Source organism: Aphelocoma coerulescens, chromosome 1A (assembly GCF_041296385.1).
Source record: "Aphelocoma coerulescens isolate FSJ_1873_10779 chromosome 1A, UR_Acoe_1.0, whole genome shotgun sequence".
NCBI classification, from domain to species: Eukaryota; Metazoa; Chordata; class Aves; order Passeriformes; family Corvidae; genus Aphelocoma; species Aphelocoma coerulescens.
The window spans coordinates 58,178,723-58,194,145 of record NC_091014.1 but is presented as its reverse complement, the minus strand read 5'-3'; the positions used below and the strand labels follow the sequence as shown (position 1 = coordinate 58,194,145).

Below are 15,423 nucleotides of genomic sequence, written 5' to 3'. Positions count from 1 at the left end.
GTCACTAAACATCAGGGCAGTCTGAACACAGAGTTTAAAAACTTGTTCTCTATGGATGATACACTAGATTTTATAATCTGGAATTACTGTTCTTCATCCATTATGTGCCTCTTAATAGATTGGGCCTATGTAGAGGCTGAAATTAAGAACTTCTCATGTTTTGCAGTACATCAGTGACATCTGAGAAGAAATATCTATCTTGTATGTCTAGTGAATACACACTCCATTTGTAACAGGAAAATATCATTGCTGTCTGAGCCCTGTTTGTTTCCTGCAGGCTTCAGTACAGTGCAGAATCAGCAACATTTTGTTGTTTTAAATATACATAGAATATAAGGAAATGGGTTGTAGTCCCCTAAGATTACAGGAGCTGACCTTTGCAGTACAACAATATTTTAAATCATTTCCTGGCAGATTTTTATTACTAGCAGTCATTAGAACACTTTCAGGTACCCTGAATTCACCACAGGGCCTGTCTCTGTTTCTCTCCTGAACTTTGCTGTTCTGCAACAAAAGAACATGGTCCAGATGAAAAGGAATTCTTTCTATTTCCTTGATAGGCATTGGAAGCAATCTTTAGCCTCCCCAAACTTAAACTGTTTAGGTGTTGGCAACAGGAGGGGGTCTTATACTACGTTCAACCTGTGTACTTACTCTGCTGTCATTTTGTGTAAAGAATTCACTATCTCTTGCCTGGCTTCTTTCAGGATAATCAATTAAGAATTAGAATCCAAGGAGGAAGGGCAAGAGGAAAAATTTTGCAGGGAAACATTATTGCTTCCAATGGAATTTTGCACATTATTGACAGAGCCATGGACAATGTGGAGCCAACACTTGAGAGCAGCAAAGAGGTGAGCCATAAGTTATATACATACAATGTCAAACTTCCTTTTAAAATAGTTTCACATTAAGTGGATGTGAAGGAGGATGACTGACAGAAACTAAGCAGACTCTACTAAGACATCGCACATCAGCTCACAAGCAATACTCTAAGAGAAAGGTAATGACACAGTTTCCACAGAAAACAAACATTCACCCTTCTGCCAAGCTGGTCTGGGGAGGGTTCGGATGTTCTCACTGCATCTGAGTGGCTCCTTGGAAAATTGGCAGTCATGATCAGTGAGTTTCACTGAATGCCAGAATCACATACTGAAAGGAGGGGCATCTGGACAGACAGGAGGCAAGACTTGTATTCAAAGTTGCAATTCCTCCCCCCAAAAAGTCTAATATTAAAAAAAATTGGTGATTTTGAATGCTTTGGTTTTTGGTGCCTTGCGTATCATGCTCACTTAAATGTTCTCTTCCTTATGTTGCATTTGTCAAATATTTTACTCCTCTACCTTTTCTCATTGGGGATGAGGATGTAAAAAACCTTTCCCCATACACACAGAGCTTGTGTTTCCTGTGACTACACAGTATTTCAGGACAATGACAAAATCTAACTATAAGCCAGCATAGCACCAGGACCGAAGTGCTGCCATCTCAGCCATTTCCAAGCACCACCAGCCCCTCAAATGAAATGTATTCAATCTGTAACAACTGAGACTCACACAGTAAGTCAAGAAATGTCTCATAAGAACTGGCATTCATTTCATGTTCCCAACTAAAACAAATTTTACTTCTATCCCCTTTCAGAAAACTATAATGTCAGTACTTCAAGCTAATGGAAGATACAGCCAATTTACATCTTTGATAGAGGTAAGGATCCAGAAAAGCAATTACATAAAGATACTTTCAGATGTTCTTTGACATTAATATGTAATTTCTCTGTTATTTTTAAACCAAAACAGAAAACTGGCCTAGGAATGGATTTACAGCAGGACAACCAGGCTTACACAGTCTTTGTTCCAAGTAACCAGGCTCTGAGTAATATGAAAGCTGAGGTTCTGGATTACCTGCTTTCTGCAGAGGTACAGTCCCCTTCTATAAGTCAAATCTTTCTCAGATAGGAGATAGATAGGAGATGCATACCTGTATTGTCCAATCTAAATTAGCTCCTATGATCAGGTTGAAAACATCTCTAACACTTAAAGATCCAGACAACACCTAGAGAAGAAGAGGTTTTGGGGTCTCCCATCACATATTGGGATGATGTTCCTCCACACCAGGCCCCTAACCCTCTGCTTTTTCCCAGACATCACAACCTAGACAGAATGGCAAAGCCCCAAAGCTTTTCCTGGAATGCATCACCCTTGGTGGAAACAGTCAAGGGAAGCAGCTGCCACAAGGGCCCCATTGGATGGGAGTCACTGCTGACGGGGTCCCAGGAGGTGGATATTGGTGTCCTGTACCCTGGACACCTCCTGCCTGTCCCAGCACACATGCATGTCATGAAAGGCCCACATCAAAATAAAACGGGGTGTAGGGGTGAGGGCATGGAATGCCAGGGTGCCCGACACAAGCTGAGCACCACCCTGACCCAGAGGGTTCCTGGTGCACCAGCCAGTGATGTTGTTCCCATCCCCATGTTCACTCAAGATGCCAGGCTGGGTTTGTGAGGCTCATGTTGGGCTAAAACAGCCTCTTTTCTGCACTGGCAGGGTTCCTGGAAGTTGCTGGAGCTGGTCCGATATCACATTGTCTCCAACACTGAGGTGAGCGCAGCTGCTTTGCCAGCCCAGAGTGTAAGAGCAAGAAGCACTGCCAGGGGGTATTGTCAGGACTGCAGGCACAAAAGTAGCAGGAAAAGGACTTGCTGCCATTGAAATCAAGCTCTCTTTGAGCCTATTCTGCTAAAATCAGTCTTCTGCTTTTCAGAAAGAGCTGGTTTTTCATCCTCTAAGCAGGCTCCCTGCTTTTCCTGGGGGGGGAGGTCCATCCCCACCCCAGCCTCTGTTGTGGGGAAGGAAGGAAAGAAGTGACTGTATGCTTAGTGAGAGGCTCTGTTTACATCATCTGAGGTGGTCACACTCCCAGCACAGAAAGTAGGATCAGAGGCAACATGAGATCCATGGGTACCTTCATGGTACCAGCACTACCATCTCCACAGTGGTCTATGGATGCACACAGGGCTATTTTTAGAGACAAGTATTAATTTTAATTAGATTGGTTGTTATAATTGGAAGAAAAAGTAATATTCTTTCAAGCAATAAGGTCCTCACATGCAGGAACCAGCAAGCTCAGTCATGATTTAATGACACTAACTTTGTTACACAAGCAGATTAATCAATGGGAGGCTGAGCACATCGATAATAATTTTCTCACCCCAGAGAAAGTCTTTCTTGTGAAATCTGTCTGGATTTGTAAAGAGAAATGATATTACACTTCTCTCAACCAATTTATATTCATTTCAGGTAGAGGTTGCCAGCCTTGTCTCAATAGAGCACATCAGGACCATGGCAAAGCAGTTTATTCACTTTAACAGGACCAGCACTGTAAGTCACAGAGCTCACCTGTGAGCAGCTCACTCTGATCAAGTCAGCTTTGCATGCAGGGGGAATAAAAAAAAGGGAGAAGGGGAGGCATTAGCAGAGGAATTTCTTGCTGTAATGAGGCAGGAATTTTCAACTTCCAATTCCCACCTACTGTTAGCATTAGTATTATAAAGGATGCAGAGCAAATGATTGGTATATAAGGACAGACTACAGAGTTTTTGCCCTTATGATTATCCACAGTCCGGGAATGATCCTCATTTATTCTCTGTCTAATTAAAAAAAAAATCTATTTAAAATATTTAAAATCATTCTGTTACATATTTTTGTAATTTTAAACACTTATTGATGCACACAAAAATAATTATTCTTTTTATCTCTTTAATGTTATAGTCTCTGAACCTGCAGTGCCCTAGTTGATACATTTTTAAACATGTAATTTGTCAGTACTTTTGAAAACCAAACTGATCTGTTAGGTTAACTTCCTTCTGTTCTGGAGTAGCACCTATAAAAATTCTTGTAAGGGCAGAGCAGCTGCAGAAGTAAATGCCAAAAGAATACTTTTTTCCTCTCTCCTGTGACTTTGGGTAGATCCCAGATTCTCTCTCACTTTCCCCCTCCTCTGTCAGAGAGAACACCAAGGCATGCTTATGCCCACTGAAATCAGTGCCTGAAGTCATTAGTAGCCTTCTCATTTTGGCCAGTCTATTATTCACCAGTTCCACAGGCTAACAGTGCAGATTCATAGAAAACTTTGGATACCTCTGTTGAAGATCAATATTCAAGAAAATACACAATATACGTGTGCTTCTTGTATAAGCAAGCATAATAAAAACTAGGTAGCAAATTCAAAAGAAGTATGACTAAAAATTTTAAAAATTTAAAATTAAATCCTCATTAATTGAGGTGCTACAAACAATTCATTATTAATAATAATGTATTTTTTCAAAGGGACAAGTCCTGGTGAGTGGAGAAAAAATGGAAGAAACAGATGTAGTTGCAAAAAATGGTCGCATTTATACCCTTGATGGTGTTCTCATCCCACCCACAATTGTTCCAATCCTACCACATGGGTGTGACGAGACAAGAAGTCAAGCCACAAAGGTAAGAAAATCACAATGAATCTGTATCTCCAGCTCTTCCATACAAGGCATTCCAGCTTCCTCTTTACTTTACTAACTTTCTCTGATACCATCCATTTGAAAGAGGTGGTTTTGGAAATTAATATATCAGTGGCCACCAGACCAGCAGTACTGCAAACAGGGAACTTGTATTAACACATCCTATACCATTTTAAAAAATCTAGTTGTTGCATTAACCCTTTGAAATGTATTGTCTCTCCAGTCCAACTCTTTCCTCCAGTTCCCGAATTCCATCTGTGCATACAAGTACCTGGGAATGTACAAGTGTCATGTTCTCAGGGAAAACTATTCCCTGTTTCTCAGGGAAACCACTCCAGATCAATATTTTCATTTCTATTAAATATGCAGGTAAAGGAAACAGCAAGTGAAAATATTAACATAATAATTTTATATTTATATATTAGAAATATGTTATTTTCAGCAGCCACAATATTCCTTAGCCCTACTTTCCTCCAGAAACAAAACTGTTCCTATTTAAAAGGGTGGATTTTGACAAACTTTGCTCAGCTAGGTAGAACAGTACAGGCCTTTACTTGGTAACACTCAGATGTTATTTCTGGTAAGAGGGCTGAGTGTCAGACCATACTTTTCACTTGGAGTAAACACAGCTCCAGTGAGCTGCCTCTGGACCACGTTCAAGTCCGTATCTGGGCCAGTAACAGTTCCGGTACAAAAGGAAAACATTTAATGTCTTCGCTTACAACAGTCCAGAACCACAGCTTTGAAAGAGGTTCCCAGCAGAGCTGGACAGCATCAAAGTGTAATGAAGAAAACACTGTCAGTAAAGATCTATTGCCTCAGGCAGTAACTACAAAGTGCTGTATGTGCAATATAATCATAAACCAGGCAGAGCTCCAAGCATCAATCTCTGATGCAAAAAGCAATCCACACCCTGAACACTCCAGTTATCTGAATTCCTTACCAAAAACCTACCTAAAAATCACATCCAACATCAATCAACCCTAAAGCAACAGACAAAAAAATTATTTAAAGAAAAAACAAACACTGTCAGTCACAAAAATTATTCCCCAAATTTAAGTTAGGCACTTCTGTCAGCCTTGAAAGCTTCATGCATAGTTAAAAATATGGTTACATATTCCAAGACTTAAGCAGAGCACTGCTAGCCAAGAGAACACAAAGGAGCAATGGCTTTTGCGGTTCTGACTCTGCACCAAGCATTTCCATTGCTCTCAGAAAACAGAAGTAACACCACCTAATAAATATTACTTGCATTTAAAGAGTTAAAAGACACAAACCTTGTAGGAACTGGTAGATCTATACACATACAAGGACTTTGCGTCCCTAAAGATGAAACCTTTGGGCTAATGTATACTTATCTGTGTAACCAGACCCAAATGCTGAAAGCTGCACCTGACCCTAACTGAAGGACAGCAGGGCTTATTCTTAATGTCACAAAGAGCACAGAAGGGACAACAGGTCCTCAGTACCTGCCTGATGTGTGGACCATGGCTAATTTTGATGATCTCTGACAAGTGGTGCTCGGAGCACTGAAGGACCAGCTGACCCCAGCTCCCTGCTCCACCTTCTCCCAGATATCATCACCCCTGTGGCAGAGTTGATGGGAATATATGTCTGTGCTCCCATTACTTCTCTGTAAAGGCAGTGTATCAATCTACTACTGAAAGTAGGCAGAACTGACCTTGCCTGCAGGTGCAGACAATTGTCTCTGTCCTCTGTTGGGGCATGGCAGAAGAGAGAGACCAGACTCCCTTCCTCAGGCACAGGAGGGAGCAAGTACACATCAATGGCTGGAACCATTTCAGAGAGGGAAAGAGACTAGTAGGTGACACGAAGTGGTGCTGAGCAGCAAGGAGAACACCAACAGAGGGAAACATTGCCCACAACAACCAGACAGATTTTTAAGTTCTAAAGAGGCAAAGGCACACTTACAGAGATCTTCAGAAACACAAAGGCAAGACCCTATATCGGCTTTAGACATGACTACACAGCTCATAAAAGAGCTTTTGCAATGTCTAAATGCATTTGCCAAAATACATCTGACCCACATGCCTTTAAAACATAGTAGTGGTATTGGTACCTCAGCTATTTGCTGCACAAATGCTTTTCTAAGTCTGGTCTTTTATTCCTTTAAATCCTGTACAACATGAGGGACTACTAAACCAGTACCTGAGTCTTTCCCCAGAGCTCCAGCGATAAATCTGTGGGAGAAATGCCATAATTCATGTTTATTGTCTCCTGTCCAATGGCTACAAAACACAGTCATGTAGCACACCAGATGCTGGCTCTAGGATTTATGGTAACTTGATTGAAAAACAAGACATTGGTAGTCACAAGGAGCATAGCTTTGACAAACTCCATATCCACACTCTGAAAGGTTCAACCTTTCAAGTTGTGTGTTGAGCTTGCAGAGAACTCCCCCTTAAAACTGCCAATGGAGCTTATATCTCCTCAGTAATGTAACTGCCAACCTCTGCCACCACCACATGGTGATAAATTGTCTAGTCAGGAAAAGTAGCCACAAGGTGAAGACAAAAAAATATCTATGTACCACTGGATCATAGTGCAGGATCTACGATGTGGAAGCAAAGAATATTTTTCTCTTTGCCACCTATACACAAAAATTTCTCTTCACACTGCCTACATTCAAGACTCAAATAAGCTGTGGTTTTCCAGGAAGAAATAAAATATTCTCATAGAAGTTAAGTGTGTAGCCTTCCCTAGACTCTTAGACAGTATTAGTTATTATACTGAGCTGAGTAGAGGACATCAGTGCATTCATGCCCTTGTTTTCTTCTGTTGAGGAAGCTTCATATTCATTAAAAGAAGGGAGTGAGGAAAGGAAAAATGGAGGAAAAAGGGAGAAGGTGGAAACGAACAACCATTCTGCAAAAATCAGAGTCAGCAGATATAGCCCTTGGTTCCAGATTCACGCTCTAACACTTAGAAGTCATAGAACAAACGTACTTAGAATGTACAGGGTATGCTGTCCGTAAGTATGCATCTCAGCAGTTGGTATAATGCCTTTTCAAATTCCTATCCCTACTGTTCCCACCTAGGATGTGTGTGCAGGTTGTTTACCACACACACTGGGTCCCTGTCCCCAGGCTGCACAGCCCATCATGAGTGACATTTCCAGACAGGCTCAGCAGTTGCACCAAAGGCACAGGTGGAAGGCATGTCCATATGTTGGTCACTGCTCTCCCAGTACAGTGAGCAAAAGAACCAGATATGAATACAGGAGACTGCATAAAAATACAAATATAGATGGTACTTTCATCTCTTTTTGGCAATGACTGAATCATCTGGTAAGTTCAGCATTATTTTTTTTGCTGTTGCAAAATTCCCTGTATACTTCATAGAAGCTCTTATTTGCTCCTCAGGTTAAGTAAGTTCTATTTCAGCCGAGGAGAGATGTGAGGAATGAGAATCACTGTGATGATGCTTTGAGAGTTAATAAACTGAATATGCTTAAAATAGACCTCACATCTGTTAAAAGTTTCCTTTTGATTAAGCATCCTCCCTGAAGTAACAGTCTGCAGACACAAGTTCAGGAAGGATTGAAGAGCTCCCATCTGCTTTGTATCTAAGAGATGCAAATTTAGCCGCACATCTCTCCACATACAAAATTCAAGTCTAGCTATCATGGGAATTTTATTCCCCATTTTATAAAAATTCACTGACAGTAGTCCTGTGAATTAGTAGTCAGAAACAATGAAAAGGAATCTCATATTGTGAAAAATACATAATTTAATAAAAGTTTAAAATGCAATAGTAGCAAGGTGCTTTCTGTTCTCCAGGTAAATTGTGCTGTGATATTAAGACTGTGTCACAGAATTCTACATAGTTTAGAAATAGTAATGCTTCCCTTTTGTGCATGGTCCAGCCTCTCTCAAAATAGAGGTGCATTATTGAACACCCAACCTTTCAGAAACTCAGCTGTGCTAGAAACTGCAATATAACAGCAAAGGTATAGAATTACAGCTCCTTAAGGTGAAGCGTATGTAAAATTTTCCAAAATACTGTCTTATACCTGGTGAACTTTCCTTTTGGAGTTGAGAGATGTTTGGACATGTCCATGTAGCTTCCATACACTCCTACACCAGGCTGAGAGGAGCTAGTGTACATCTCAGAGCTAAATATCAGGAAAAATCCAGATTAGCTGTCCTATGTTACTGACAACAGCACACTCATACTCTGCCATGCAGGAGTTTACACATAAGGCTCCAAGGGCAGGTGTATTCATTTTCCCATACGGCTTCCCCCATGAAGAACAAGACAACTCATCCCCTCCTGGTCCCAGCCACTCCTCTCCCAGAATTTCCCATGATATTGGGTAACAGTGAGTGGGAAGCACCCATAGGAGCCATGCCCCAACTACTGCTTGGCAAGTCTGGTTCTTGCAGAAGTCATTAGCCCCCAAGAAGTAGTTATATCCTTCTGGCTTCTGGGGCTCCTAAACAGGCTTCTGCACTTCATGAGCACCACTTGGTAACAGGCAGATAAGTCTAAAAACTGTAAACTTTGTAAGCCTTTTGCTGATTCCTATTTCCCTTGAATCACACATAATAAATGAGTCTTTTCTAATACACTCTCTCTTCATAAATAAACGGATCAAGAAACCAATTCACAAATGAAACAAGAGATACAACTGAAAAGGACATATAGAGCTGCATGGTGGCTAAATCCCACAGAGGGGAAGGAGGAAGACCAAAGCTGCATGTCAGGCTGTCACAGCATCTCCCTGGGGTGAAACATCTTGAGGTTCCTGATCTCAGATGCAAGGGGACTGCCTGCATCCTAATGGCACTGCACTCCCACTGGCAAATAAGCGAGCCTACACAATACGAGCAGATACACTGGTGTGTTCATAAGTGGGGACACGATGGGCATTTCTTACACTGAGTCTGATAAGAACAAGGGCAATATCTGGTGGTCTGTGAATCCCCTTATTGAACTGTCAATGCCCCTCCTGGTTTTTAAAAAGGCCACTGTAGAGCTGGTTCTGGTTCAACACAATGCTTTTCAGAGACAGTTATCCCTATGGGCCTTTCCCAGAGGGCCAAAACACAAAGATTTGGTCTTTGTGCACTGCCTCTGCCCTAAAGCACTGAAAAAGAGGATATTCCCTTTATTTTGCAGGAACCAAAGTGTTGCAAAGGCTTCTTTGGTGCTGAGTGCAGACCGTGTCCAGGAGGTTTCTCCAAACCCTGCTCAGGAAATGGGCAGGTAAGCAGAGCATGCAGCAGCACCCTGCACTCCAGGGGAGGAAGGATGAGCTATGTCCCAAAAGTCCCAGGAGCATTTCTGCACAGCAGGAATATTGGGTTCCACAAGAGCAGCCCCCTCCATCTGTGTGCAGTGATGGCCATGAATTTCAGGTTCGGTTATAGGCAGGAGGGAAAATGAAACTGTCCCCTCTCAGATGTCCAAATTGCAGATTTCTAGGGTTCCAACACACAGCACACAGGCAAGGCTGAGTGGCCCATTCTCATGCTTTTAATTTTCACAGCACAGAGTAATGGCCCAGCTCACTATTCTCACATAGAAACTGCAAAGAAATATAGAATATATAGCAGCAAAGAAAAAGCATAAATTTTTTTCTTTGAAACACCTTTTTCAGCAGAGCTGGGGTTCTTCCTGAGAGTCTATCAGAGTCACAAAATATCAACAGGCATATAGTCTCTTTTCTAGGGTAAAGACTTGTTTGAATTCATACATAACAATCAACTCCCTTCCATACCACAGTGCATGGATGGCCTGGGTGGAAATGGCACTTGTGTTTGCTCTGAGGCATTTCAAGGCTTGAGCTGCCAGTTCTGCTCAGACCCTGGCAAATATGGACTTCAGTGTGACAAAGGTAAGTGCAGCTGTACAGCCTCAGCACAAGAGCATGGGCTATTTCTTTTGGACTCTAGTGATGTCCAGGTAGGAGTTAACTGGTTGCTAAATAGTCCCTGTGGAGGATGAGAAAGATGTTCCTGGGTTATTTTCATTTCTCATTTCAAATGGACGCATCATAAGCCCAAGGTCAGTGCAAATACTCTAAATTACTTTTCCCATGGGGCATAGCTTGTTTTATACTAATTTATTGGGTTTTTTTAATTTCTGTCTCCCTCACTTAAGTAATTGAAAAGAAAATTTTTGCTATTCTGTTCCCATCTGCTATTGCCCACAACAGAACTGATTCTGCCTGCAGTGACAACCATATGTAATCTAAGAAAAACCAGATCTATAAACAGGTCGTGTTGAGGCCACTTAACTACCCTTACTGAATAATTTCTGATCTATTTTATAACTTATATTCTGCACTGACAGATTTAATCCTACTGAGCCAAACCAAATTACATTTGAGAGTTTACAGCATATACAACATCAAACATACATGCATTCTGCATGTACAAAACTTTTTTGTCTTTTTTGCTATGAAACAGCATGCCATTCATGAAGCATGGCTCACTTGAAGGTTCAGAGGTACATGGACAAAAGCTGAGACACAAATTCCATAAGGAATGGTGGCAGTTCCTACACTCCAGTCCCACCACAGTAATAAGTGTTTGCTTTACTGGTCACCACTGGCACTACTTTGGAATTCACAAAGCCTTCCTGCTGTGTCCTTTGGATACATTGCTGTGACTCCCAGTAGCTCTAATCCACCCAGTCCTAGAAAAGTGCCAGTAGGTCTGTGCTGCTGCTCTGTGTACCCAGCACTTTGCAATCTGTGGGATCTGTGGGCTCAGTGTTTAAAGGCTTACCCTATCACTGAAAGCACAGAAAAGGTCATGAAATTAATAACTTTAATAGTCTAGGACATAGCATTTTGTTCCTACTTCTCTGAAGCACTTTGAAATTCATTGATAAGTGCACTGTAAAAATACAACAGGTTTTAAATAGTTACCCATAAAACACACCTGGAAAGACATGGCTAGGATTAACAAATAAATCCTCCATCAAAGTGAGATTAAAAAATCCAAAATCTTAGATTCTTGAAAAAAAAAATGGGAAGAGCTGATTCATAAGAGATTGTAAGGCTATCGTAAGGATAAATGCCTTTTTCCACTATGGAATTGCACATTGTAATTTATCTCTGGTAGAGTGCCTCTGCCTTTATGGGAAGTGTGATAACCGAGTAGACAGCGATGGGACCTGTCTTCCTGGATCATGCAGAACTGGATACACAGGGAAACTCTGTGAGAAGCAGATTGTTCCCTGCAAGCCCTCCCTGCAGCTCTGCCATGCACATGCAGACTGTCATCTTAGCAATGGCACAGTGAGGTAAGTCAGTAACTTGCATCAAATTAATATTCACTATGCTGCAGCTCCTTCCCATGTGTCTGACCAAAACTGTCCCTGCCAGCAGGACACACACAGCAGTCACTGCAATACTGCTATGCAGCAAATAAGCAATCATGCACCACATCAGCCTTGAGTTGCAAGATAATAATTAAGAGTTCTCAATACCCTGTACCTTATATATTTACCACTGAAAGATAGTTGCACACAGATCTGATCCTCGATTAAAAGGCTCCCTTCCTACCAACATATACAGAGGCTTTTAGGAAGCTCTTATTTCTAACCATCCCTTAGTGATCTGGGAGTTTAAACCTTGCTGAAAAAGAATGAAATTCTCAGTTTGGGGATAGATATCTCACTCTGGTCAGCTCTGGTATGTTTTGCATGCCACAGCACTACAGAATTCAGCACAAGTTCCTCAGTTCTGACAGGGCTGGTCACAAAACTGTCACTGCTACGGCTGCCTTGCACTTGCCTCAAGCTCACCTTCACATGCAGCAAGTTCGCCTCTTGCTGCAGTGTATCCATGACGAGTCACAACAAAGCACAATGGGGGATGCTGCAGAACCTGAGAGCTTAAGTAATTCCCTCCAACATAGGTTAATCCTGAGGAGGGACCCTGGGAGACAGGGGGACTCATTGTCTTGCATGCATTTCAGGGAGAGAGCCATCTTCTGTGTCACTGAAAGAGCATAGCCAGCCCATAAATAATTTAGAGCTGTTAGCTCAACTTTGCAATGATAACGTCAGCTCAGAATTAATTTCACTCCCTATCTTGTACATAGAGACTGGATCCCTGATTTGAGTCAATTAACCCAGTCAACATTTTGGAAAAAAAAACCATAATGTGCACACTTGAGCTACTTGCATCACGAATCCAAGGTTACTGATTTTAAGCTGCCTATAAATAGCACGTTGCAGTGGAAAACAATCACTTCACTTTAGAGCTGTCCTGTCATGCCTAACGCCTCCTTCCTCCTCTTGTCTCTGTAGCTGTGTTTGCAAACCTGGCTATGAGGGAGATGGCTTGAGCTGCAGCAAAGTTGATCCTTGTGCTGCTTTAGACCCTGGTGGCTGCAATACCAACGTAAGTATGTGCTTTTCCCACAGAAAGGGAAGCAAAGGGGAAGGTTTGGCCAGAAACTTTTGCAGAAGAGTCAGAGTTTTCATTGGAGTTCCAGGCTCTTTCCCCAGACACCACTATGGCTTAGACAAGCCTTATGGCTAAAGCCAGATGTCCCCTAAGAGTCCTGAATGGATGCCTCTGCATGTCCCCCAGGCTGAGTGCATTCAGACAGGCCCGGGGGAGCACAGGTGTGTTTGCCAGGCAGGATGGACAGGTGATGGAAAGGACTGCTCAGCCATCAACAACTGCCTGCTGCCCACCACGGCACGGTGCCACAAGAATGCCACCTGCATATACATTGGGCCGGGTCAGGTAGGTCCTCGCATTCAATACCACCTTCAGTGCAAGTCCTCAACCATTTTGCTGTGCCAGAGCTTGCACTTCATACCCTGTTTTCTTCCCCAAAGCCTCCTCTCCCTCACAGCCACAATGTTGTTTCTACATGGTGCTCTCTAACCAAAACAGTCTACCTAAATTCCTATCCCAGTGCTCCCTCCTTCTATGTGGTGGGACTCTGGCAGCAAACACATTTTTTGTAAGTACATTAGTAGATGTCAGGAATAAAGGTCTTCTGGAGATATTAATCAGTGTCATTCCACTGAAGTCAGTGCTAAGCTACAGAATCACAGAGAAACTAATTCACTGTGTCTAGAATATGCACACTATTTTAATCATTTTAATGAATTGCTGTGTTTTGTCGAAATGACAGAATGACTGTAAGTGTAAGGATGGATTTCAGGGGAATGGAATTGAATGCACACCCATAAACTCGTGCCTGGAACAAAATGGAAAATGCCATCATCTGGTGAGTAATTAATCATTCCCCGAACAAAGTGTTCAGATACATATCACACCTCGCCTCCTGCGCACACCATAGAATTTATTTGCCATTCCAAACCTGCAATTTCTGTTTGAGAAAGCACTTCCCAAGCAGTTCTACAAGCACAAAAAGCTCTGTGTGAACCACATCAGTATGGTACATGAGCTGAGGACAAGCTGCAAAGGGCTGCTCCCAAATATGCCAGTACAGAAGGATTACCTCGAGCCTGCAATAAATAAATGCTGTTTCTCTACCAGCAATTACAACATGGATGCATTATCCAGTTAGGATATTTACCCAAGGCAAGCATCTCTACCCAGGCATCTATCAGCTTTATCAGTAGCTGCATGTGCTCTGCTGCAGCCTTTAGTCCCAGCCTCAGGTGGGGCACAGGGACAGAGCTGAAGTGAGGAGCACTGGGGAGCAGAGCATGGATCTGCATAGCCAAGTGAAAGAATAGGGCCCAGAATATGTAGGGAAGAAATAAGAAAAGAGGGAGCAAGGGTTTAGATTCCTACAGACTTTGTGCACAGTGGGTAGGTGAGGGGGTTAGTGCTTTGGGCTGATGGAGTGTGTCCTATAGGAAGGTGAGAACACCCACAGAAGATGGTAAAAAGATCCTTTTTAAGTTTATGCTTGTATATAAATGGGTCCTAGTAAGAGGCTTTACAGATCATCCTTGCTGGAGTGGTCTCCTAAGTATCTGACAAATTCTCTCTCTTTCTGGTTTGAAGGCAACTTGTCAGTTTGAGTCTTCTCGTGGCTGGGAGTGTGTGTGCCCAAAGGGCTATGAGGGGGACGGTAGAATATGCTACGGAAATGCTGCAGATGTAAGTAAGGTGGTCACTTCCTCTGGGCACAGGACCTACTGCATACTAGATCTTAACCACAGAGAATAGCAAAGCCTTTATAAACAGTCAGAAAAACATGATGCTCACCAGTGATCTCTGCAAAGAGTATTCCAATGGGAGACACTTAACTGACTCATAAATGATCTGTTGTGTTTAAAAGCATGGCCTGGAAAGGGGCCTAAGGGAGCCGAGCACATTTCTGGCTTCAAACAAATTGAAAATTTGAAATTGAAAACAAATTGAAAAATGCCGGTCCCAAAGTCCAGACCTGCAGAAGTGCTAAGCACTCACTTACCAGCTGGGAGCATCAAGCAGTCAGCTCTTCTGAAGTTCTGCACTGCAGTCTCTCTCAGTGGAAATGATCAATTTATCATGTTGAAACAAACTGTGCTGACCCACAGGCAGATAAAACCAAAGCAAGTCAATTGGTGAAATAAATATGCATTTAACAGCACAGGAAAAATGGAAGTGTCCTCAGTTTCAGCTCCTGGCAACAATCTTACATGGCTCTCAGCACTATCTACCACCTGTGCTTATACTATCATCTATCTCTGTTCTAAGTACTGTGGCAGAGTAAGGGCTGGGTGATGTGTAAGATGTACAAATACCAGCTAAAACAACATATATTTCAATTAATGTTGCATGGAGTTAAGAGAAGAATTAAGTTTAAAATCACAGGAAATTAATGCTTAGCCTGGGGTCAGCACATTATATGTACCAAGATCAGGTACACACCTAAGCCCTAAGCAATCCATGACCTGTTTTTCAAGAGTTGGTAACTCACCAGTCCCATTTCCAGAAAGTATCAGGATTAAAAAAGAATTATGTCCTCTCTTTTCGC

The 15,423-nt window shown here is 42.2% G+C and overlaps 1 protein-coding gene and 1 long non-coding RNA gene across 5 annotated transcripts in view; one reads left to right on the top strand and one right to left on the bottom strand.

Moving 5' to 3' along the window:
• STAB2 (stabilin 2) overlaps window positions 1-15,423 on the top strand; it is a 77,838-nt gene that overhangs the window by 20,581 nt on the left and 41,834 nt on the right. The window contains exons 13-25 of the mRNA XM_069002993.1: window positions 708-851; window positions 1,636-1,698; window positions 1,791-1,910; window positions 2,541-2,594; window positions 3,294-3,374; window positions 4,323-4,475; window positions 9,635-9,721; window positions 10,241-10,352; window positions 11,587-11,767; window positions 12,779-12,872; window positions 13,065-13,223; window positions 13,621-13,716; window positions 14,466-14,561. Coding sequence (XP_068859094.1) covers window positions 708-851; window positions 1,636-1,698; window positions 1,791-1,910; window positions 2,541-2,594; window positions 3,294-3,374; window positions 4,323-4,475; window positions 9,635-9,721; window positions 10,241-10,352; window positions 11,587-11,767; window positions 12,779-12,872; window positions 13,065-13,223; window positions 13,621-13,716; window positions 14,466-14,561 — 1,440 coding nt within the window. The remainder of the gene's footprint in view (window positions 1-707; window positions 852-1,635; window positions 1,699-1,790; window positions 1,911-2,540; window positions 2,595-3,293; window positions 3,375-4,322; window positions 4,476-9,634; window positions 9,722-10,240; window positions 10,353-11,586; window positions 11,768-12,778; window positions 12,873-13,064; window positions 13,224-13,620; window positions 13,717-14,465; window positions 14,562-15,423) is intronic.
• The window catches only part of LOC138104152 (uncharacterized), a 148,772-nt gene that overhangs the window by 103,353 nt on the left and 29,996 nt on the right, over window positions 1-15,423 (bottom strand). The window lies entirely within an intron of this gene.